At 44.3% G+C, this 20,744-nt stretch overlaps 2 protein-coding genes and 1 long non-coding RNA gene across 6 annotated transcripts; 2 read left to right on the top strand and 1 right to left on the bottom strand.

Annotated features, from left to right (window-relative positions):
• Positions 1 to 1,506: 1,506 nt before the first annotated feature.
• On the bottom strand, positions 1,507 to 15,354 carry LOC119226994 (uncharacterized). 2 transcript variants are annotated; one of them, XR_005121302.2, is made up of 3 exons: positions 14,631 to 15,354; positions 13,768 to 13,898; positions 1,507 to 1,924 (listed from the first exon to the last, which is right to left on the bottom strand). It is a non-coding gene; the product is annotated as an uncharacterized LOC119226994 (long non-coding RNA). The 2 variants fall into 2 exon arrangements; XR_005121301.2 differs by lacking the exon at positions 1,507 to 1,924 and adding an exon at positions 13,170 to 13,681.
• On the top strand, positions 2,951 to 12,969 carry znf532 (zinc finger protein 532). Of its 3 annotated transcripts, none has more exons than XM_037485397.2 (9): positions 2,951 to 3,054; positions 6,222 to 8,514; positions 8,724 to 8,905; positions 9,341 to 9,517; positions 10,051 to 10,213; positions 10,429 to 10,743; positions 10,864 to 10,976; positions 11,122 to 11,260; positions 11,359 to 12,969. In XM_037485397.2, the coding sequence occupies exons 2-9, from the start codon at positions 6,241 to 6,243 to the stop codon at positions 11,872 to 11,874; spliced, it is 3,879 nt and encodes a 1,292-aa protein (XP_037341294.2). In that variant the 5' UTR covers positions 2,951 to 3,054; positions 6,222 to 6,240; the 3' UTR covers positions 11,875 to 12,969. The 3 variants fall into 3 exon arrangements, with proteins under 3 accessions (XP_037341294.2, XP_037341292.2, XP_062415012.1); XM_037485395.2 differs by lacking the exon at positions 2,951 to 3,054 and adding an exon at positions 4,209 to 4,244; XM_062559028.1 differs by lacking the exon at positions 2,951 to 3,054 and having other exon boundaries at positions 5,060 to 8,514.
• Positions 13,848 to 19,681, top strand: oacyl (O-acyltransferase like). Its single transcript, XM_037485406.2, has 15 exons — positions 13,848 to 14,004; positions 15,362 to 15,495; positions 15,588 to 15,666; positions 15,767 to 15,902; positions 16,057 to 16,259; positions 16,370 to 16,582; positions 16,662 to 16,764; positions 16,857 to 16,958; positions 17,095 to 17,260; positions 17,342 to 17,421; positions 17,530 to 17,640; positions 17,803 to 17,926; positions 18,038 to 18,224; positions 18,557 to 18,699; positions 18,803 to 19,681. The coding sequence occupies exons 1-15, from the start codon at positions 13,848 to 13,850 to the stop codon at positions 18,905 to 18,907; spliced, it is 2,043 nt and encodes a 680-aa protein (XP_037341303.2). The 3' UTR covers positions 18,908 to 19,681.
• The last annotated feature ends 1,063 nt before the right edge of the window (positions 19,682 to 20,744 follow it).

The following is a 20,744-nucleotide window of genomic DNA, read 5'->3' on the forward strand; positions in this document are numbered from 1 at the left end:
TCCCGTCTTGGTCCCAGGTTGACCTTAACAAAACAGGACGCGTCCCTTATGGCAAAAGGGCAGGACCGGGTGGTGCCCTCTGCAATATTTGTTGGTATATTTTCCACGTGAGAACACAACATCATGAAGGGCAAAAATGACAAAAGCACAGCTTTGTGCCAGTAAAATATAGTTTATTGAAGATTTTGGTGAAGACTTTACGTCTATTTTAAAGCATGAAATGACGATTCAAAATGAAAAACTTCCAATCTTAAGACGTGTCAGACTCGTCAAATACGGATGCCGCATACTGAGAGGCAACAGAGTGTTTAACGCCTTCGATTCACCATTTCACTGACAATCACTCACGTCTGATTGCGCGCCCTCGACCGCACAATTAGATCAAATGATTAGTTAGAAACTTGGAAAAACCCTTGACTGCGTCATGCTGTTTTCGCCGAATCCGGTAATCATAAGTTGTAATTAATTTAATTTGAAAAGCTATAGTTCTCTGTGCATTTGCTTGCTCTTGCAGATTAGTCCTGAAGCTAAAAGTAGGGAGAAAGAACAGCAGGTGGCGCTGTGGTGTGAGTTTTGGAAGCCATCACGTGTCAATGATGGTGTACGTATCATTCTTCTATTGTTTTGTTTGTCCGTGCGATCTATAATGCCTTATTTACATTTGTACACAACAATATGATATGTGATACAGCTATTGTTAATGTCACAAGTTTCTTCTGCGTGATTTGATATTTTTCATGTACAGCAAAAGAAAAAAAAATGTTAATCTCGCTATTAAATCAATTGAATGCCCTTTCTGGTTTCTATTCATACTATTCATTCTTTTCAAATGCCATTCGCTACATTAAGTGTTCTGACGGTGCTGTCAAGACTGCAATAATACTGGCTTAGGGTAAAGTTAAAATGAGCCATTAAAAGGAAGAATTTAACAGGAAAGAGTCAATTAAAAAAGACAGTTTGCCATTACGAGGTCTTTGGCTGTTCGTCACATTTTTAACAAAATCCTCCATCTGTCCAAACAATTCAGACGTTGAAGGTCACGACTCAAAGCTCTGCTTTCATTTTGTTACACAACAAACACAGAAAGAATCTAAATGACTCCGATCATTCTGTGTTCCCAACATTGCTTTTTATTCATATGAATATGAATCTACTTTATTTATTTGTATTCTTGTAACTGTTTAAGTGCTGTCCTTAAATATTTCTATTGCAATTATGTAATGCATATTTCTTTTGTCGGTTTAAAATAATACTAATGATTATTATTACTACCTCCTCATCAATCAAATAATTCAAATCAACAAACAAATTGCCAACATGTGCAAGTGCCACAGGTTTTTTCAATTACATTTTAATATGTCTAACAGTAACACACACACACACACACACACACACACACACACACACACACACACACACACACACACACACACACACACACACACACACACACACATTTAAATATATGAATATCCTAACAAGTCAAAAAGCTTGTGTTGTTCTGGGTTTAGGTGTCAAGGGGAGCCCAAATCAAGACCCCTATCAGAGATCCTATTAGACACCTCTATTATACAAGATATAATGGAGCTAATGTTACCATCGCGCACTTTTTATTGAGCTTAATATTTTGCACATTAGTGCTAATCTACATATCCCATAGCGTTGTGTAATGATACAAGAAACAAACGATGACAGAACTATTTGATCTATTATACATCTTCGCCTCCCTTGAAATTCTTCAAGCAGCTCCTCTCCGCTGCTCCTACAGTCAACGTGAATGGAGAGAACATGACGTCATGTGACCGTGCCTCTGGTAGGGGTGGGGGAGCCCATCCACCTCAGCCTCCTCTGCACTGAATCTGTCACACCGTAGAGAGGCACGAGCCACCATGAAGGCCTTTCATCAGATACAGATCCGGCTGCCCTGCAGTGCATAAAACGCATTTGTGTTGTCCGATGAATAAATCTGGGTCCTTTGAGTATTCAAGGATAATTAGTTTACGCTGCAGCATTCATGGCTGTCTTTAATAGATCTGCCAGAGGTATCAAGGACTGGTAGCAGGCCAAAGGGAGACAGCATTATTCAGCTGAAAGCCTCCCTCTGCAGTCTCCCAGGTAGGTTCTTGCGTTTACCTTTTTCTTTTTAACCACACGTACTTTAAGGAATGACTTAATTTGACTTTTCAACTGATTTTGATGTTTTTTCTGTGTACACATCACGTTTGCATTCGTGAAATAACTGGAATCCTGGTTCTGAGTTGGGATATCTAATACCTTCTCTCGAATTGATTTGTGATTGTATGTAATTATGCATGTTTGTCTTGTTGAATATGTTAACAACACATTCCTTTTAAAGAACCAAAACGTAGACCTTGGTTAACCTTGACCGACGCAACATGCTACTGGGCAGTTGGAATTAAGCAAACCTCGGCTGTTTATACATTATGTTATAAATAATGTTATCAATCCTGTCAGGAAAATGTGCAGGATTTATTCCACTTCATTCCCACAACCATAACCGCGTTTGCTCAATGCGGCTCAGCTAAGGCAGTGGCCTTAAATATGAACACAGTTTACACAATCAAGCCCTTATTATACTCATCTCCTGCTCATTTCCTTTTCTTCCTTTCTATCTACCCCCCCCCCCCATCTCATTCTGTCTCTATCTGTCTCTCTCTCTCTCTTTCTCTCTTCTTTCTCTGCACCAGCTGCTGCTGCTGCTGCTCCAGAGCCAGAGAGGAGAGTCCCCTCGCCCCCCTGCACAGACTGAGACAAAAGGCCTGATTCGCCTGCTGAACACTGCCCCCTTTCTCTATCCGTCCCTGCATGCACGGCCATAGGGTGGTGGCTTCAGGAAAAAAAAAAGAAAAAAAAGCTAGGCCCGGACTGGAGCTAAAATCTAGGACTGACCCAGGGAAGGAGAGTGGGAAGAGGGGGAGGGGTGGAGGAGGATGGGGACTGGAATGGTTGGGGCCGAGTAAAAGCAGGTGCTGAGGCCTCGACAGGAAGATTTTCTTTTTCCTGAATATCTCAGTGGAAAACAATCTGACGAGGGTATGCCACATTTACCTCTGTATATGCATGAGCGTGCATGTTTGTGTTACTGTGGGTCTCCGTGGTGGCATATGTGGACAAAGGTGGCATGTGTTTAAAGGCAATCTGGGTAGAGGCGTGCATGAATTGCCCGCGTTACCCCACTGCAGATTCTCTGTCCTGGATGTAATGCTGCCGCTGGATGCATGAAAGTTTAAAAAAAAAAAAAAAAAACATCCAGTGTGTCGTGGGGTGAAAGCACCAAGGAGGGAACAGGCCAATGTATGGCGGACTGCGCTTCTACTCCCATCGTAGTTACCTCATTCTGCCTCTTCATTACAATGTGCTGTTCCTCTCACCCAGAGAATCTCATTCAAACACGTCGCCGCCTGTCGTTAAAATACTGTGCTCTGGTATTCACTAAATCTTTGAAAAAGGCACATGTAGTTTGGTAAGGGGGAAAATAAAAAATGGTGGCAGTGTTTCCAGGGAGGTGGGCACAGCGCTTCTGCCTGCGTGTATCTGAGGCCGTGCTGCAGCACGGGGCTTTGTGTTGGGTGACCGGAACCAGACGAAACCGGTTTGAGGGAGACAGAGGGCTGACGGGAACAATGCTGTCTCTGTGCTCCACTGAGGGACGACGTCTCCCAGAAGACTCCGTCGCAGCCCTCCACAGCTCTGCCTCTGGCGACCGTGCTACAGACAGAGACTCGCCGCTCGCCGCTGGCTGGATGTCGGCGTGCTACGCAGCGCGGCTCGTGCAGAGGGGGGCAGGGAGATTTGAGAAGGGATGAGGGCTGGAGAGGAGGAGGGGGAGGGAGGGGGGGGGGTGAGTGGGGGGACGTGGCTGACTGGGAGTTTGCAGATCTGCAGCCCTGGAGTGTCACGTACACACACTCATGCAAGAGCACGATCTCCCCGACTGCTTGCATGGCTGTGTGCTGCTAGTGGTGCTTAGAATGACTAAGGAGGATCCTCACACAGGACCGCCACCCACCAGATCGCTGGATGTAACCTGACCCTGTATTCTGGGCCTTTGCATGGCTGGCAAGAAGCAGGCTTTTTTTTCTCCCCCCCCCCCACCTTTCGGGTAGGGTGGGGTGGGTGTCTTTTTTTGTGGGATCGTAGTGTTGTGACTGTGTTTGTTGCAGGATGGAAGAAGGAAGGAAAAAAGGTTTGGCTAGTGTCTGAAGACAGACGGAGGCAAGAGGGTGAGGAGTGGCTGATTCGCTTGCATGTTTCCACCATTGTTGTTTTACGTCAGGCTGCTCTGGCTGTCATGGCTGTGACTAGCTGTTCTTTTTCCACCAGGCCTTTCTCTCTGCTGCAGCCTCGCACAGCTCAGCAGCCATTTCCCCCCCCCCCCCTCATTGCATCCTGGCCTGCCCTTTTCCTCCATAACATTTCTGTCTGTCATTTTATTTTTCAACCTCAATATCACAACTATTCCATCTGCTGGATTGAACTGAGAGTTGTTGCATTTTGAAACCCGAGGCGAGGCTGCAGGACACGGGTCTGTGCGTGTGTGTGCACATGTGTTTGACCATGCATTTGGATCAAAGAGCAGTCTTGGTTTAACTGCATACAAGCAGAGCAGCTCCATGGCCGTGCCTTTGTCCCCAACAGCCTCAACACATGGAGATGGACAATTCTTTTGAAGACTGAAAAACATTGCTGAAAAAACATGGGTTGTGTTTCTATTAATAAATATGTTGTATTTGCCGAAGTGACTATCCTTACATTTTACATATCACCGAATGTTCATATCTTCACTTCATATTTTTTCATATGTCACAAAACTAGCTGACTGCAAGTCCAACGGTGAGAAAATAACTAAAAGTTTGCTAATATTCAATATTGTATTAATCGTTTGAACCAAATTATCATCCTCATTATATATATATAAATATATATACACACACACACATACAAAAAAAGAAAAACGTTCTGATGCCTTGATGTCTGGCTTTGTTACGTCAGCCGCTTTTCAATAAAAGACTATTTAGATTATTTTTAGCACACTGGAATACACTTGTTTTCTTGTTTCCTGTAAATTCGTTTAATTATACCAATGCTGCCCGTGTTGTGGTAAGTAAGGAAAATGTTTTGCACCTTCTTTTAAAGCCATGAAAATATCACATACAATTCTCATGTGTAGCAGCATGTGGTTCCCAGTGTTTCTATCAGAAACAGTTCAATGAAGTTCACCAATCAAAAGACAAATGAGGCATAAATAGAGCTAGCAGCCAGTATGCCGATGCTTAGAATAAACATCAAATATAAGAAAGCCGCAAGTCTTGTTGGACCCTGGTACACCATGTGGTGACAACTGGAACCCCAAACCAGAGCTGAATGATGTGTCCACTATGACTTACATGCACAACAAGTTATACTGTAACTTAAGATATGGGAATATATTCTGCCTAAATAACAGAAATATCCATAAAAACAGATTGTCAATCAAGTTGATCCGTCCAGTATTGTTGCAAGGAAAGGCACAAAGAAGCATGGCTGACTATGAATGAATCACATGCTTACCACCTTGTTTTAGTCAAAGATATTAGGAGCATCTTCCAATGCTGGAGATCTGTTCTGTGCAACCACTCTGTGTAAAACATTTACAACATAGAAATATGAGTAATATTGGAATGTTTGGTGTATTTGAGGGCTATAGACCCTTTATTGCATTACAAATCCAGTTTTCTGAAACGTGGTGATGAGTAAATGAGGCAAAATACAATGCTAAATTGTGAATTTAGGATGCATCTACAGACGCACATAGCTTAACTGTAGTGAAACAAACCTTTTGTATTTTGGATGTTTGTCCAATTGAAAACATGTGCAAGCAAAAAAGCCCACTCTTAAGCATCTGTTTCCAATTGTTGGTCAAAACCTACAGTTTAATAGAGGTGAAAGGAACTGTTAGCTTCACTCACTCTGATGCACATGCATAGTCGTTAATTCATGTCAACAAATATATGTACCTTTCAATTATGGAACCTATGATCCATGGACATTGTCTGCCTTGTTTTTTTTTTGACCAAAAAATAACCTTTACACACAAGAAATCTCCCAATCTAATGAGAAAATCGCAGATGAAAAGGACAAGAAACATCAAGACAGATAAAAAAAAATTAGTACATAAGGTTCTTCAAATTTGTAGTAAACATTTCCTCTGTGTTGCCCAGGTAAACCAGGAACAGGACCATGGGAGATATGAAGACGCCAGACTTTGATGACCTGCTGGCGGCCTTTGACATCCCTGATATGGTGGATCCTAAAGCCGCAATTGAATCTGGCCCCCATGACAACCACGACGGACAGCTCAAGCATCCCAGTGGTGAAGACGAGTCCCACAGCCCTTCAACAGGACTTGACGTTGGCGTTAGCGTCATTGTCAAGAATATCCGAAGTGCGGACACTAGGGAGCGTGGTGGAACCGTATCGGAGAAGGATGGACATTTCCAATCCTCTTTTGTTGACATTGGCAATGGACTTCATAATAGCTTCTTGGCTGCAATACAACCACGTACTCTTTGCACCACAAATGGATGGAAAGCTTTCAGCGAGGAAGGACAGTCAATCAACAACGATTCATCAACTTTCAATCAATTCAGCCCCATCTCCAGCGTTGAAGAGTTTGATGATGATGATAAAATTGAGGTTGATGACCCCATGGACCCCATTAAATTCACTACTAAGACAGACGACCAGAATCCCAAATATCATGTATCGTCAGACAATGCTTCTAGGCCCACTTTAAACAGCGAGCAAAAGCTTGATCAAAATAATAACCCCAAAGAAACTCTGGATTGTTGCATGTCTAACAAGCTCCAACAATCAAGTTTACCTGAGAAACAGAAAACTGTCCTTGATTGTCGCGATCAAGAGTTCAAGGAGACTGGAGAGCCGAAGGAGCTCGTTAATGTGTCCAGAACATCTCAACTCAAAACCAAGTCCTCTGCAAAACTTTCATCTTGTTTAGCAGCCATAGCTGCCCTCAGTGCCAAAAAGACTTGCACGACAGATGTGGGTGTCTTGGATTCTCCTACAAAACAGAACGTTTCCACCCGTGCCAATAACAATTTCAGAGCTCTCGAGAAACCACACGAGCAGGAGTCGGCCCTGGAATTTGCAAAGAGGCTACTAACAAGGCAACCAGACAGTCCCTCGAGTGAGGGTAGCAGCAAAGGTTCCCCTGCCTCAAGCACGGACACCACACCGGTTGTCCCAAAAGTCAGGATCAAGACAATCAAGACGTCATCCGGCCAGATCAAGCGTATGGTGACCAGAGTGGGGTCGGAGTTTGATCCTGAAGGTCTGAAAAGAAGAGAGAATAACGTTCCTGTCTTGGCAACCACCGGTGAAAAGTTCTCATTCCCGACAAGGCCTCCTCTGCCAACCACAGTGTTTGCCACCGCTGGAGGCCCTTCAATGGAAATAACCAAGCAAATGACTATCAAACCTGTGGCAACCGCTTTCCTGCCTGTCTCTGCAGTCAAGACGGCCGGTTCCCAAATCATCAACCTGAAGCTGGCCAACAATACCACAGTTAAAGCGACGGTCATCCCCGCTGCATCAGTGCAAAGTGCCAGCAGTGCCATCTTAAAAGCTGCCAATGCCCTCAAGCAACAGACTGTCATGGTACCTGCCTCCAGTCTGGCTAACGCTAAACTTGTGCCAAAAAAAGTTCATCTGAGTAACCTGAATCTTCTGCCTCGGACCGTGTGTGATCCCAAAAAGGTCCTGTCCTCCTCCAAACAACCACAGCAAATCAAACAGCGTACAACTCTCGCTGGCCGGGCCTCAAAGAAACTCTCCAGGATTCAAGTGTTCAACAGCTCTCAAAGCTCCGTGGTGGACGCTTTCAACAAAGTCCTGAGTAGCATGAACCCCGTCCCCGTGTACGTACCGAACCTCTCTCCCCCAACCTCGGCTTGTATCTGTCTACCCTCACGCGGCTACAAGTGCCATGAGTGCGGAGATTCATTCGCTCTTGAGAAGAGCCTGGCACATCACTACGAGCGTCGCAGTGTGCGGATCGAGGTCACCTGCAACCACTGTGCCGAAAGTCTGTTGTTCTACAACAAATGCAGCCTCTTGTCTCATGCCAGGGGACACAAGGACAAAGGGGTGGTCATGCAGTGCTCACATCTAGTTCTGAAACCCATCCCGGCAGATCAGATGCTGACCACGCCGCCACCATCAGGCTCAGCAAACATCACCGGCCCCACCACCTCCACCTCCACCTGCCAAGCCCAATCAACTACCCAAATCCCAGGCAGAGTTGCTGGTTCAGGATCCCAAAGCACGGTGGTTTCCGCCGCGGGCAGCGCTCCTCTTGTTGCAGCCATGCCCTTGGATGATGACGCATCGAAGCTCTGCAGGCACAGCCTCAGGTGCTCGGAGTGTAACAAGATGTTTCAGGACGACGGCTCGCTGGCTATGCACTACCAACAGGCACAGGAGTCCAGTGGGCAGGTGTGTGTTGTTGTGTCAACTGCAACTTAGTACGGATTGATTTTATTCAGCGAGCCTTTCAGGGGTTTAGTGGTCATTTTAAAAGGTTGTGTTACGTTGGATCCACGATAATATATAGTACGTCCCAAGTATCCTTTATGCAAAAATAGATCCCCTCATATTCTGGTTGCGAAATACAATTGATAATTTTCTTCATATGCTCTTTTCAGAGAACGTGCAGCATCTGTCAAATGCTTCTACCAAACGAGTGCAGCTTTCTGTCGCACCAGCGGATCCACCAGCACAAGTCTCCTTACATCTGCCCCGAGTGTGGCGCCAGCTGCCGTTCTGTCCATTTCCAATCCCACGTCACTAAGAACTGCCTGCATTACACCCGCAGGGTTGGCTACCGGTCAGTCTTACATTGTTCTTTTATGCTGAATCAAACTTTTGTTTTTCAAATCTGAATGCAAATTCATGATATTCACCATTGAGCAGTTTTTTTTCCCCATTATACTCAGACTCTTTCCATTTTCTTTTAAAGTGCCCCTTAAAATGTCTAATTACAGTTATCATTCAGTCATCGTTACTTCATGAGATTTGCCTCATCTTGACAATCCTATTTAATCAAAAGCAATATAATTCACTATTGACCTTAAGGGGAGGAATACATTTAACTTCTTGTCAAACTCATTATAGTATAGTAACAAAGTTATAATTGTTTGCAGTCTGGTGATGATACTTTTTATAGCCATTCGGTAAACGGTGCTTCTGCTAAACTGACTTTCTGTATGTTGAAATTACATTTATTCTGCCTTTTCCCACCTCTTATTCCTTCTCTCTCCAGCTGCGTCCACTGTAGTGTGATCTTTGCTGATGCCGCAACTGTAAAAACCCACATCCAGAGTTCTCACTGTGAGATCTTCCATAAATGTCCTCTCTGCCCCATGGCCTTCAAGTCTGCACCTGCGACGCACTCTCACGTGAACACGCAGCATCCAGCAATGAAGGCTGGAGAGCCCAAGTAGGTCAAAAACACTTTTGGCACTTAGAATTTATGATTGTCACTATAAAGTAAATGTATTTCAGTTTCATATTTCACACCAGTATCAATAACACAAATCTACACACATTTTTCACTTCACACGGGCACACACACACCAATATAACCCAATACCTACGTCCAATTCCTTTTTCAAAGAAAAATCCTCCGCGGTGCTTCATCGGTTGTAGGATTTGTGCGTTTTAGATATGGTGACTTAACTTGGATTTGTCTTTTCCATATGGAAACCTTTGAATGACAGACAGGCAATCATCAGCCCCTCAGTAGCAGGTGTTATTGTGCCATTGTTTGGTTTTGACCTTGCTTTCAGCTAAATAAAGATATTTCACAATTTGGAACCATATTCAGAGTACTAAACCAACTATATCAGAACGTTTCAATCTAAATCTAAAAGATGTTTGTTTGAAGTGCAATATTACAACTGCATTTTATTTAAATGTGTGCAGTAAATTCGGAGTGCATCTGTAAGGAAGTCTATTTTTTATGTCTTTCAGGTTGATCTATAAGTGTTCCATGTGTGACACCGTGTTCACTTTGCAGTCCCTGCTCCACTCCCATTTTGACCAGCATATCATCAATCATAAGGTTCCAGTGTTCAAATGCCCCGACTGCTCCGTGCACTACGCACAGAAACAGCTCATGTTGGATCACATCAAGGTGGGCATTAAAAGAAGTCATTTCGGCAATTCTTGACAATAACTTTTTTCTGCATGCACGAGTCTGCTCTTTACTTTTACTGCACTCTAAAATCAAAAATCATGACTTAAAGATTTATTTCTTTACTACGGCCAGTCCTAATAGTCTGTCCCACGTATTAATGGTCTAAACATGTTGTTGTTATAATCAAAAATGCATCTGCGGATCCTTTCCAGGCCATCCACGGCACCCTGAAGAGCGTCGAGGGTCCACCAAACTCAGGCATCAACCTTCCTCTCAGCACCAAGCCCACTAACTCCAACAGCACAAACAGCCCCGGCAACAATAATAACAAGAAAGATGGACGAAACGACACAGGTCGAAACAGGGGAGAAAAGAAGCCTTCACCTTCCCCGCTAAAGAAGACCAACAGGAACAGCTCAGTGGACCTCAAGAGCGCAACGAGCTCGGCGCACACGTGTGGAGACTGCAGCAGTGTCTTCAGCGACAGGGAGGTCTTTGTGGCTCACATGAGGCGCGAACATGGCAAGGTGAATGTTAGCCACCGCTCTCCTTAGGAAGTTCACGATCCGTCACATGGTCCTTTTTCAAGATTCCTTTTTTGTGTGTTGTGTTGTTGTTGCTTTTAACGCATTCTCCTTCCATTGCAGATGCTGAAGAAACACCCATGTCGGCAGTGCGAGAAGTCCTTCAGCTCCTCCCACAGTCTTTGCAGACACAACCGCCTCAAACACAAAGGGCAGCGGAAGGGCTACACCTGCCCGTGAGTACACACGTCCACTTTGGTTTTTCCTCCAGAGTTCCAATTGAACGACACAGATTTTAGTTTCCTGATGTGAGGGCCCTATCGCTAAGGTTTAGGCATTAAAATCCAGGTTGTAATGGTTATTTTCTCGTACTTTCGATAGGCACTGTCCAGCTCTCAGTCAGCTGTTCACTAAAAGAGTGCTGCTGGATCGGCACATCCATCTGATGCATGGAGTCAAAGACCCAGATGGTACAAGCGCAAACCCTGATCACATGGAGGCTCTACCTGACAAGGAAACGGTACCGCGCCACGCATTTGTCGACACGCATTCATTAGGAAGAAGTCTCTTTTCATGGATCTTCCAATCCTAACCGAGCATTTTTACCTCCCCCCGCAGCCCCGCGGCCTTAAAAGGAAGCAAGAAGAGGACGAGGGGTCCCCAGGCCCGACCCCCAGGGCCTCCGACTCGCAGCCCTTAAAGAGGCTCAAGGTGAACATCAGCAAAGTTCACGAGTGCGCCGTCTGCGGCCTCGTCGCCGAGGACGCCGCGGCTTTCCGCGGGCACATCCCCCAGCACAAGTGCGACGGCTCGTCGCACCAGTGTCAGGAGTGCGGCCTGTGCTACACCTCCCGCCGCTCGCTGGCCCGACACCTCTTCATCGTCCACCGGCTGAAGGAGCCGCAGGGCCTCGCCCGCTTCAACGGGAGGGGCGGCGACGACGACGGCAACGGCGTCAACGACGACGACGAGAGCCAGCGGGAGAACCAGCTGGACGCGGCGGACGGGACACCGAACACCAAATGCAAAGTGTGCGGCAGGATGTTCGAGACGGAGGGCAACCTGAACACTCACATGAGGACGCACGGGATGGCGTTCATTAAGGCGAAGAGACTGAGCGCGGCGGAGAAGTGACGCTTTAAAAACCGTTCCGAGGGATTGTTGAAGCGTCCGAGACAATTGCCAGTACACTACGCCCTATATACTGTATATAGGGCGTAGTGTACTGACGGTTGGCTCTATGGTGTATATATACATACTGTATACATTATGTATATGTGTGCTACAACATGTGTGCGATATACGTACACACATATACCATAAGTCAGTCACTTTTTGCGTTTAAGTAAATTGAAGATAGATGGATGGTTTTCTACAGGCTTTGAATAGATTTGTTTTGTACAGAACATTTATTTTGAATAGAGTTTCCATTGTTCTCACTAGGGCTAGAAAATGTATGGATTATTGTTGTTATGGGATTAATCCTCATGCCGTCGACAGTGAATGTTTAATGTTGTTAGTTTCAAACGGAAAAAACATACACATATAAAACTTTTGGCAGCTTCAGGTTTCCCACGTTCAGCGGATTCCACTTAACTTACGAGCTGAGAGGAAGATCAGCTTCAAAAGGTATTTTTGGGGAAACTAATATTTTTCTCTAAGAACGCCTCGACTTCTCCAATAAACTCGGAGTCAGAAAATCTTCACACTTAATTGAAATTACAATAAATATCAGTCTTCAGACGAAAAAATGATTATGATGACTGTGTGATTAATGTGGCCGAGATTAATGCAATGAAATGTTTGTTTACTTCAGGTCTGCCAGAAGAAAACAAAGTTGACCACAGAAAGAAACAAAACTTTCTAAAGAACATGGAAGATTTAGTCTTTAGAAAAAAAATAAAACTTTTAATCGAAATGAATTGTGATTAATTAAAAGTGAATTATTCACACAAAACAACTAGTTCAATTAAATCAACAATAACTGAAAATTGTGACAACCACGACATTGATTTCTATTACTTCTTTCAGTAAAAATATTTGTATTTAGACAGAAGATTTTCTACTCTGACAATGAAACGTGTCTGGCACTGTAGAAATGCGTGTATGACGCAGTGAATTGTTTGTTGATTAGAATGTATCTTGCTGCTGCCAGTTTTCAACCATTTCTGATGCTTGTTTACACAAAGCTGTTCTTTACGTCAATAAAGGATGAAACTTGCCAGAAGTCAAATCCGATGTCCACTGCATTTGATGGAAACACAACAGTAAACCTCTGGGATTGTTCACACTGAGGCTCCTAACTTGCTTTTTGTGTCACATGCATTTATTACCTGAGAACAGGTGTGTGACCTCTAAAAGCCTTAGGGTTCACATGAATAATTGGAATTTCCCCACAGCCCTATTTATGACTGGTCCCATTATGCCTTACTTCAGCCAAATCGTAGCTGACACCGCTGTCAGCTAAAAAAAAAAGCATTTTACTAACAATTTGAAGTAGAAAATTGTTTTTGAAATAAACCTAATGGCTTCAGGATTCAACTTTGCAAAGTAACAAAATGACCAAACTATTCACTGCTTTGACTAGAATATCCATTTAAAGGCTTTTAAACGCTATGCATTGGTCTTTAGAACAAGGGCACCTTCTAGTGGCCGCTGTTTATTTATTTCAAAGAATGTGTCCCATATTTCTATTTGAGAAAAATGGTTCTGGTAAAAAAATAAACTAAAAAAAACTCAGACTAGGAAAAGCAGGAGGAAAGGAGGAAGGATTAAAACTAGATACTTTTGTAAAACATGTGTTGTTGCAGTGCTGATCATTATTGTACTTAAACTCTAATTCTGTTGATCCTTTGTTGTGACCATAATCAAAGCCTGTTTGGGGGAGGAGGGGGTTTCTGTCCACCTTTTGTGCCCTCGTGTAACCAAATCCTGTTCACACCTGATGGAGAAAACCAGGTGAGTACACTCTAATGTTTCCACGGCAGTTTTTCAATCCCACCGTGCAAGATGAATTTACTACACTACCTTCTTTGCGATGACGTGTCCCCTCCTTCCTGTTATTTAAACACATTCTCCGGCCAAAAAGGTGCACTCAGTCCTAAGAAATGGCCCCGTGTTTGGTGGCGTTCCTTCTCTTCGCAGGGTGTAGTGCAGCGCTGGAAAACAAGCAGGCCACGACTGTTTCTCAGAAATGTTCAGAGGACACCGACACTTTCCTCCAGGAAATTAACCAGGACAATCCGAAGGAATACGCTGTTCTCAGTAAGTGTTGCTGACTTTTGAAAGTTTTTGTCTTTAAATTGTAGAGTCACTGGTGCCTTTGCAGTGGGTCCGGGTCGGTGGAGGTTCACGTCCATTTAAAGTGACCATCTGTCCTTTGAGAGGAGATGGTTACGTTGGCTTTCAGACTAATTGGGTTCAATCTCAGACCGAGTTAGAGGCCATTTAAAGAAACAGGGCAATAGAACTGAATCACAGTGCAATTACATACAAATGCATGCAAACTCCACCAATGTTAAGACAAAAGACCTGGTTCACATGACAAAATCGTTTAAATAATTTTAAAACTCTGCTCTGCATTTGTATATGAAAAGTTCTGAGCAGATAAATGGTAATTAGCAGAACTTGAAACCCCAAAGGAACAAATTAATTATCACAAAAAACTAGCTTTTTGCTCAGGCTTAATCAATGACTAACAATCACCAGGTAAATAAAATACCTGTGGATTGGAAATTAGGGAATTTACAAATGATTTAAAGCCCATGATGCCGCATCCCCGCACAGCGCGCTAACTCATCGCCGCTCAGGGTCCATGCAAACAGTCTCGTCTCCATGGTAACTAAAGCCGTCAGGTAATTGAATACGGCAAAGAAAAAGATTTGACTCACCGTCCGGTCCTTCTTCCAATGATGGGGACGAGGTCACATAGTGTCTTTACAGTTGTTGATGCTCGGATTTGACCTTTTAGTTTGTTTTTGTTGTTTTCGCTAATATATGTAGCTGTTAGCATCGCTCCACAGGAGCGTTAGCTTGCAACAGGCTTACGGCTACTCTGGTGTCAATTAACCCTGATATTAACTACATTTGTTTTTAGTATAACTTCCCAAACACTTGTCCGTTCGAAGATTTACAGGTCACAACATAGTGACCGATTGGTTGATACCGATGATCAAAGTTAATCAATTCACGCGTCCTGTTGGCACCGCGTGTGAGGGTGCAGCTCCACCTGTGGCCGTAACCACAGCGGGGGCGCTGTCTCCCTCTATTAATGCACTTTGGTGGAAAAGATGTGGAGGACAACGGAACAAATGGTTTGTCGCCATATGTTTTTATTAAAAAGACAAGATTGAGCCATTAAAACGTCCAGGCTTGCCCATTTCAGGGAAATAATTTTAATTTATTCCATTTCTGAGTCCCAATTTCTTATGTTATTTAAATCTGTACATAGTAAAAACCTGATATATCTTTTATTGAATCAATCTTCAATACCACATTTAATACGGTTATATTCTTTTTTATTAGTATCTTTTTTTTCCTCTAAAGGGTCTGCGGATATTCACAGTTACATTCTTTGCACTAACCTTCTTTTGTGTTGTGGTGCTTGTGTGTGCATTGTCAGTGTATGATGCATTCGGAAAGATGGGTAGTAATGTCAAAGGAGGCAACGCCAACCGGCCTGGCCTCATGCAGCAGTGTCGCTCTGCACACGGCCCTGCCTTCTCTGGACAGTACTGCCAGGTGTTCCTTAGGCAGGTAAAACAAACACATTTTTCACACAGGATAAAATCATCAATACCTCATCGTGAAGCCTTGGATCTTGAACAAAGCGTTTTTTACCATCATAGGAAACCGTCCAGTACTTTGTTGGTATTTGCCTTCCTGACTCCTGTGGAGAAGACGATGTTCAAATGCTGGTGCTGTGTGGTCAGTGATTTCAGAACGTTTCATACGTTTCATCTGGACGTCATCGTGTACCGATGTATTTTTTGTATAACTTTTGTGTTGTGTTTCACCTTCTTAACAGGGAAACTTGAGTTTGGCCAAAATTCTCTCATTCCTCCTTTGCCTTCCATCCTGGTTAATGACTCCACTCAGGAGATGATCATGACCCACTGTTTGTCCAACACCATTGCCCCCGATGCATCCGATGTCACCTGTCTGTCAGTATACGATCGGAAGTGCCCTTTTTTTCCTGTCTTTATATGCATGTGTACTCCCACACGGGAGAAGTACATTTTTGCACTTCACTTTCTTTTGTTTTTGTCTAAAACATCGGTGAATCTCCCCTGAAACCGAAAACCTATTCCCCTCCAGGTTTGTGTGTTGTGCGATGGTGGCGATTCCCCTTGCGGCTACGCTGTTTAAAGCTGTGATACGATGGCAACGGAACAGAGAGGTCAGGCCCACAGTGGAGTCTGCAGGTCTAAACGCCGGCCTTAACCTTTACGGGGCCATGAACATCAATGGCTCCTCCAATAGCGATGTTAATAGTGGCAGCTCAGAGGAAAACGGCAATGGTAAGTACTTGCATTAAGTGCATTTTCCTCAAGACCTCTCCATAAATGCGTGCCAGATGATGCAACACCAGCACGATCCATGTTCCGTCTTTGGGTGCGGCCTCTCGCAGACAGCAGCAAGCGCACTCCCGCGTGTTCCCCTCGAGGCGGCGTGCCCCGGTGCCTCGATGCGTTCTCTCTACAGACCACCAGCCAGGGCATCTTCAGCGCCTCCTCATCCGTGCCGGCAGGAGGCCACTCCTGCCTCAACGGCATCCGTGTCCTCAGCCTGTTGTGGATCATATGTGGACACTCGGCACAGTTCCCCGTGATAAACAACCTGGGTACGACGGTACGCACTTGCTATTTCAGTGTGCGAGGGATTATATTATTTACATTTTTCTTTTTCTTTTTTTTTCGCAGATAACTACAAAGACTGGAAGAAAACCGTCGAGCACAACCCTCTGCATGTGCTCACCATCAGCGGGCCCGTTTTTCTGGCCGTGGACACATTTTTGCTGCTAGGGTGAGACAGAAATAACACAAAAGTTTAAAAGCACAGCGTGTCCGTGGAACGGTAAGAAGTGGGTTATAGCGGCTTGTTTGTTCGGGTTGCAGGGGTCTGCTCAGTGCACGCTCTCTGCTGGGCTCCATCAACGGCGCCCAAGACAAACTGAGCCCGAGTTTGGTGGCCAGCTACCTCTTCAGGAGGATTAGACGGTAACCGTCCGATTGTCCCTCGGCGTCATTCTGAAAAGGTTTATTTTTCTGGGTTGTTTATGTGGTTTTAAAGAAGCCTGATGAGTTGGATTGTGTGTGTGTGTGTGTGTGTGTGTGTGTGTTCTCACGGTCACAGGATTCAGCCGCTGCATTTGTTCGTTATGTGTCTGACAATCGGCCTCATCTCGGTGGTCCATTGGGGACCCTACTGGTTTCCATTTATGGATACCATGATGGATTGCAAGACGTACTGGTGGGCCAACTTATTGTTGATAAGCAATCTCCTCCCAGTCCACGAGATAGTGAGTTCAAAGAATAATTCAATGGCTCAAGTTCGATTTTTTATTTATTTATAAAGGTTTTATTTCACAATCTCTCCTCAGTGCATTCCTTGGACATGGTACCTGTCTCTGGACTTCCAGTGTTATGCTACCACTCCTCTGCTGGTCTATTTTTACAGACTGTATGTTTTTTATTTCTAATTGTTTCAAATTGAACGTATGTATCGTGGCCACAGTTTACCACCAAAACTACAGCCCTGACGTATTCACCCTGTTTATTATTCTCTCAGACATAGAGGTGTGTTTTGGCTTGTTGCTGGAGGCCTTCTGCTGATGACCACTGTGGCCAGCGCCGTCATAACTGCACTCCTGCAGCTGCCAGTCTTTCAGCCATCTACGCTGTAAGATTTAGTGAATGTGATCCAGTATTAACACAAACAGCATGCAGGAGCCCAATGCATGCAATTTAAAATGACTGGAATGTCAATATTCTGCTTATAATAAAGAGAACCGAGAGTGAAGGTGGAGCCACCCATCTGATTATTTATGTCTAATTTTTGCAGAACATCCGAGAATTATGTTTTGTCATACTACGTGAGGCCGCACACAAGATATGGGCCATTTTTAATTGGAATCTTGATGGGAATATATCTAACATCAAAGAAAGATCACCTGCTGAAGCAAAAGGTGAGAACATTTCTTCTGCAGTTCTGCATCCGTTTTGTATCAATTTAAATCCATTTTTTGGGGATATCGGAGTGATTGAGTACTCGTAATCATGTCTTGCGGTCAATCCAGTGGCAAGCGGCACTTGGTTGGTTCTGCTGCTTGTCGGTCATGGCTTCGCTGGTTGGATTGGCCTTCATCCTCAGGGAGACCCCGGCCCGTCCTTCCGTGTCACATGCCCTCTACCAGGGGCTGCACAGGCAGCTGTGGGCTCTGGCTGTGACCTGGATCATCCTGGCCTGTGAGGAGGGCTACGGAGGTGAACCAACACCAGAGTCTAAAGTCAATGGGAAAATATGCATCTTAACAAATTATTAAGAATGATTACAGACAAGAACTTTTACTTTTCGTAATATGTCACAGCCCTGCAATACAATTACAATAAATAACCTTAAGATGAATATAAGTTAAGATGAGAAAAACTGTACAAGGTGGGAAAAAACAAAAAAATAAAAATGTAAAAAATATTTTTAGGAATACAGAAGTAGCATTTGTCTGTAAACTTCTTGTTTAGTGCCTTTGGAGTAATATCTTTATTATATATTCTGAGAAATCGGTGCTACATTTTCTTCTGTGTTTTGTGCCATGCAGGTTTTATCAAGAGCCTCTTGTCTTTGCGTTTCTGGATCCCTCTTTCCAACATTAGTTATGCCTGCTATTTGACACATCCCGTCTTCATCATCCTCTACATCGGCCTGCAAGAGACCCCGATTCACTACACGGACATCAACTTTGTGAGTCAGCACACTGCCGTTAGGTTTCATCATGCCTGATGGTGCGTTGTTTCAGTTTTTCACCATTATTGGCTCTCTGATGTCTTGTGTGTCTCCTGTTTAGATGTACCTGTTCCTTGGCCACCTGCTGCTCACGCTGGTGGCCAGCTATGTGTTTACCGTGCTGGTGGAGAAGCCATACCTCCTCCTAAGATGGGGTAGTACATAGTCTTTATCCAGTAATCCCCCATTATATGTATACTGTGTTTGCTTGTGCCTTGTAAGCTATGCATATGCTACTGCTCAATTTGTTCTGCATTGTTGTCGACATCCTGCAGAAGCCACTGAAACCAAAGTCAAGATCGACACATTCTTCAACCACCACAGTGGTAGTGGTGTAAATATATTTCGAATGTATCGGCGTTTCCATCTCCGGAACCATTGACTTCAACAAATCAGGCAGCATGAGTAGATATTATTTATTGTTTCTCCACATGGGCTTATTGCATTCAAGTTGCCTGGATCAGACTTGCATGACTTGCTTCTCTGTAACCCAAAGTTCATCGTATTCCCCTGCCGTCCCCCCCCTCCTCTATCTGTTGGAAGACATCACAATAAACATGAGACATATTTCACTGCCCTTTCCATGGCAGTGAATCAGAAGTGACACTGACTCGGCCGATGAGCTCACGACAAAAGGTTCTCGGTTTCTTATGACGCATTAACGCGCGGCTGCGTTTCCATCGTGGGCACGTGCTCTCGTGTGCATCGCATCGACCTGAGTAATGGGTACACGGCCTCAAAGGAAAAGGAAAAATGTGATTTCATTTCATTTAAATCCCGCTTTATCTACAAGTTGAGTCCGACCTGCTGTGTTCAGTGGTGTGAGATGAATGTTTCGTGGGTCTCACAGGTATCGTTAGCCTGCTGCTGCACTCCTGCCCTAATGGGTTCTGGAAAAAGCGCCCTTACGGGCCGACTGTCTCGCGGCGCCAGACAAAACCGGAACACTCCACTCGGTCCTGGCGCCGAGCTCACGGAAGGAGGGTCGACGCCAGGCGGAGGCCCGACTGTGCAACAACACAAGGTGTAAAAATACCCCTCGCCGTGGTAAGACGAAACTCCTTTCACCATGACGACAAGAGTCCACGGGGGGGCACGTCCAATCCAAAAGCCCACAACAACATGCTCAAGATGGCGTAACACGTCCGAGACGGATTCAAATGATTGACGACTTTGTTTTTTGAGAAGAAAACAGAAAGAAACATGCCGATATTTCAAGGGATACTGAGCGGGGCTGAGATACCTTCGAGCTGCACTACATGGCGAGATTATTTATACATTGTGTTTTTATATGTTGACATCCAAGCAAGATTTCTTTAGAGCTGCATCATATCAATTCTGTACCTTATTAAAGCGCTGCTTGGCGACTTAATAAACATAATAGTCATTTGTGGGATGCGACGCATGAGAAAAACATGCAATAAAACCCTTTGTAACAATGACATCATAGTAAAAGAACTTTTATTGGTGGAGGGGTGTCTCTTTTGTTAAAGCTTTGTTTACAACTTTAAAGCAAGTATCTGTCTCCCACAACCGTGAAAGGGGCAATGATGTAAGAGCCGGACATTACTCACGGTTACAAAATTGTCGTTGACCACCGTTATGAGACATTTTGTAAGCGGTTTTCTGAATGACGGAACGTTATAAAAGAACTCTGCATGCAACCAAAAAAAGCCTCCAGTTGTCTCAAGTTTAAACAAAAGTCGGAAGATAATTGCAAGGCATGAAGTCAAAGACAGTTTGTTGTAATGTTTAGGAGCTCGAGAAATTCCTTAAAAACTATTAAACAGACTCAGAGGTTTACTATAAGTCAGATATTGGAGGAGTGTTTAGAAATCGAGTGGTGTAACAGATGGTGAGCGTAGTTGCTGAGTCAAAGGTTATTATTTAACTTTGAACCCTAACGCGGACCACACAAAGTTGGTGGTGACAAAGGGGAGTATTTACTGAACACACAATTGTTACGGAGACCGTATTCCACACGTGGAGACAGGTGGGTACCG

The sequence above is a fragment of the Pungitius pungitius genome, chromosome 18 (assembly GCF_949316345.1).
Source record: "Pungitius pungitius chromosome 18, fPunPun2.1, whole genome shotgun sequence".
Lineage (NCBI taxonomy): Eukaryota > Metazoa > Chordata > Actinopteri > Perciformes > Gasterosteidae > Pungitius > Pungitius pungitius.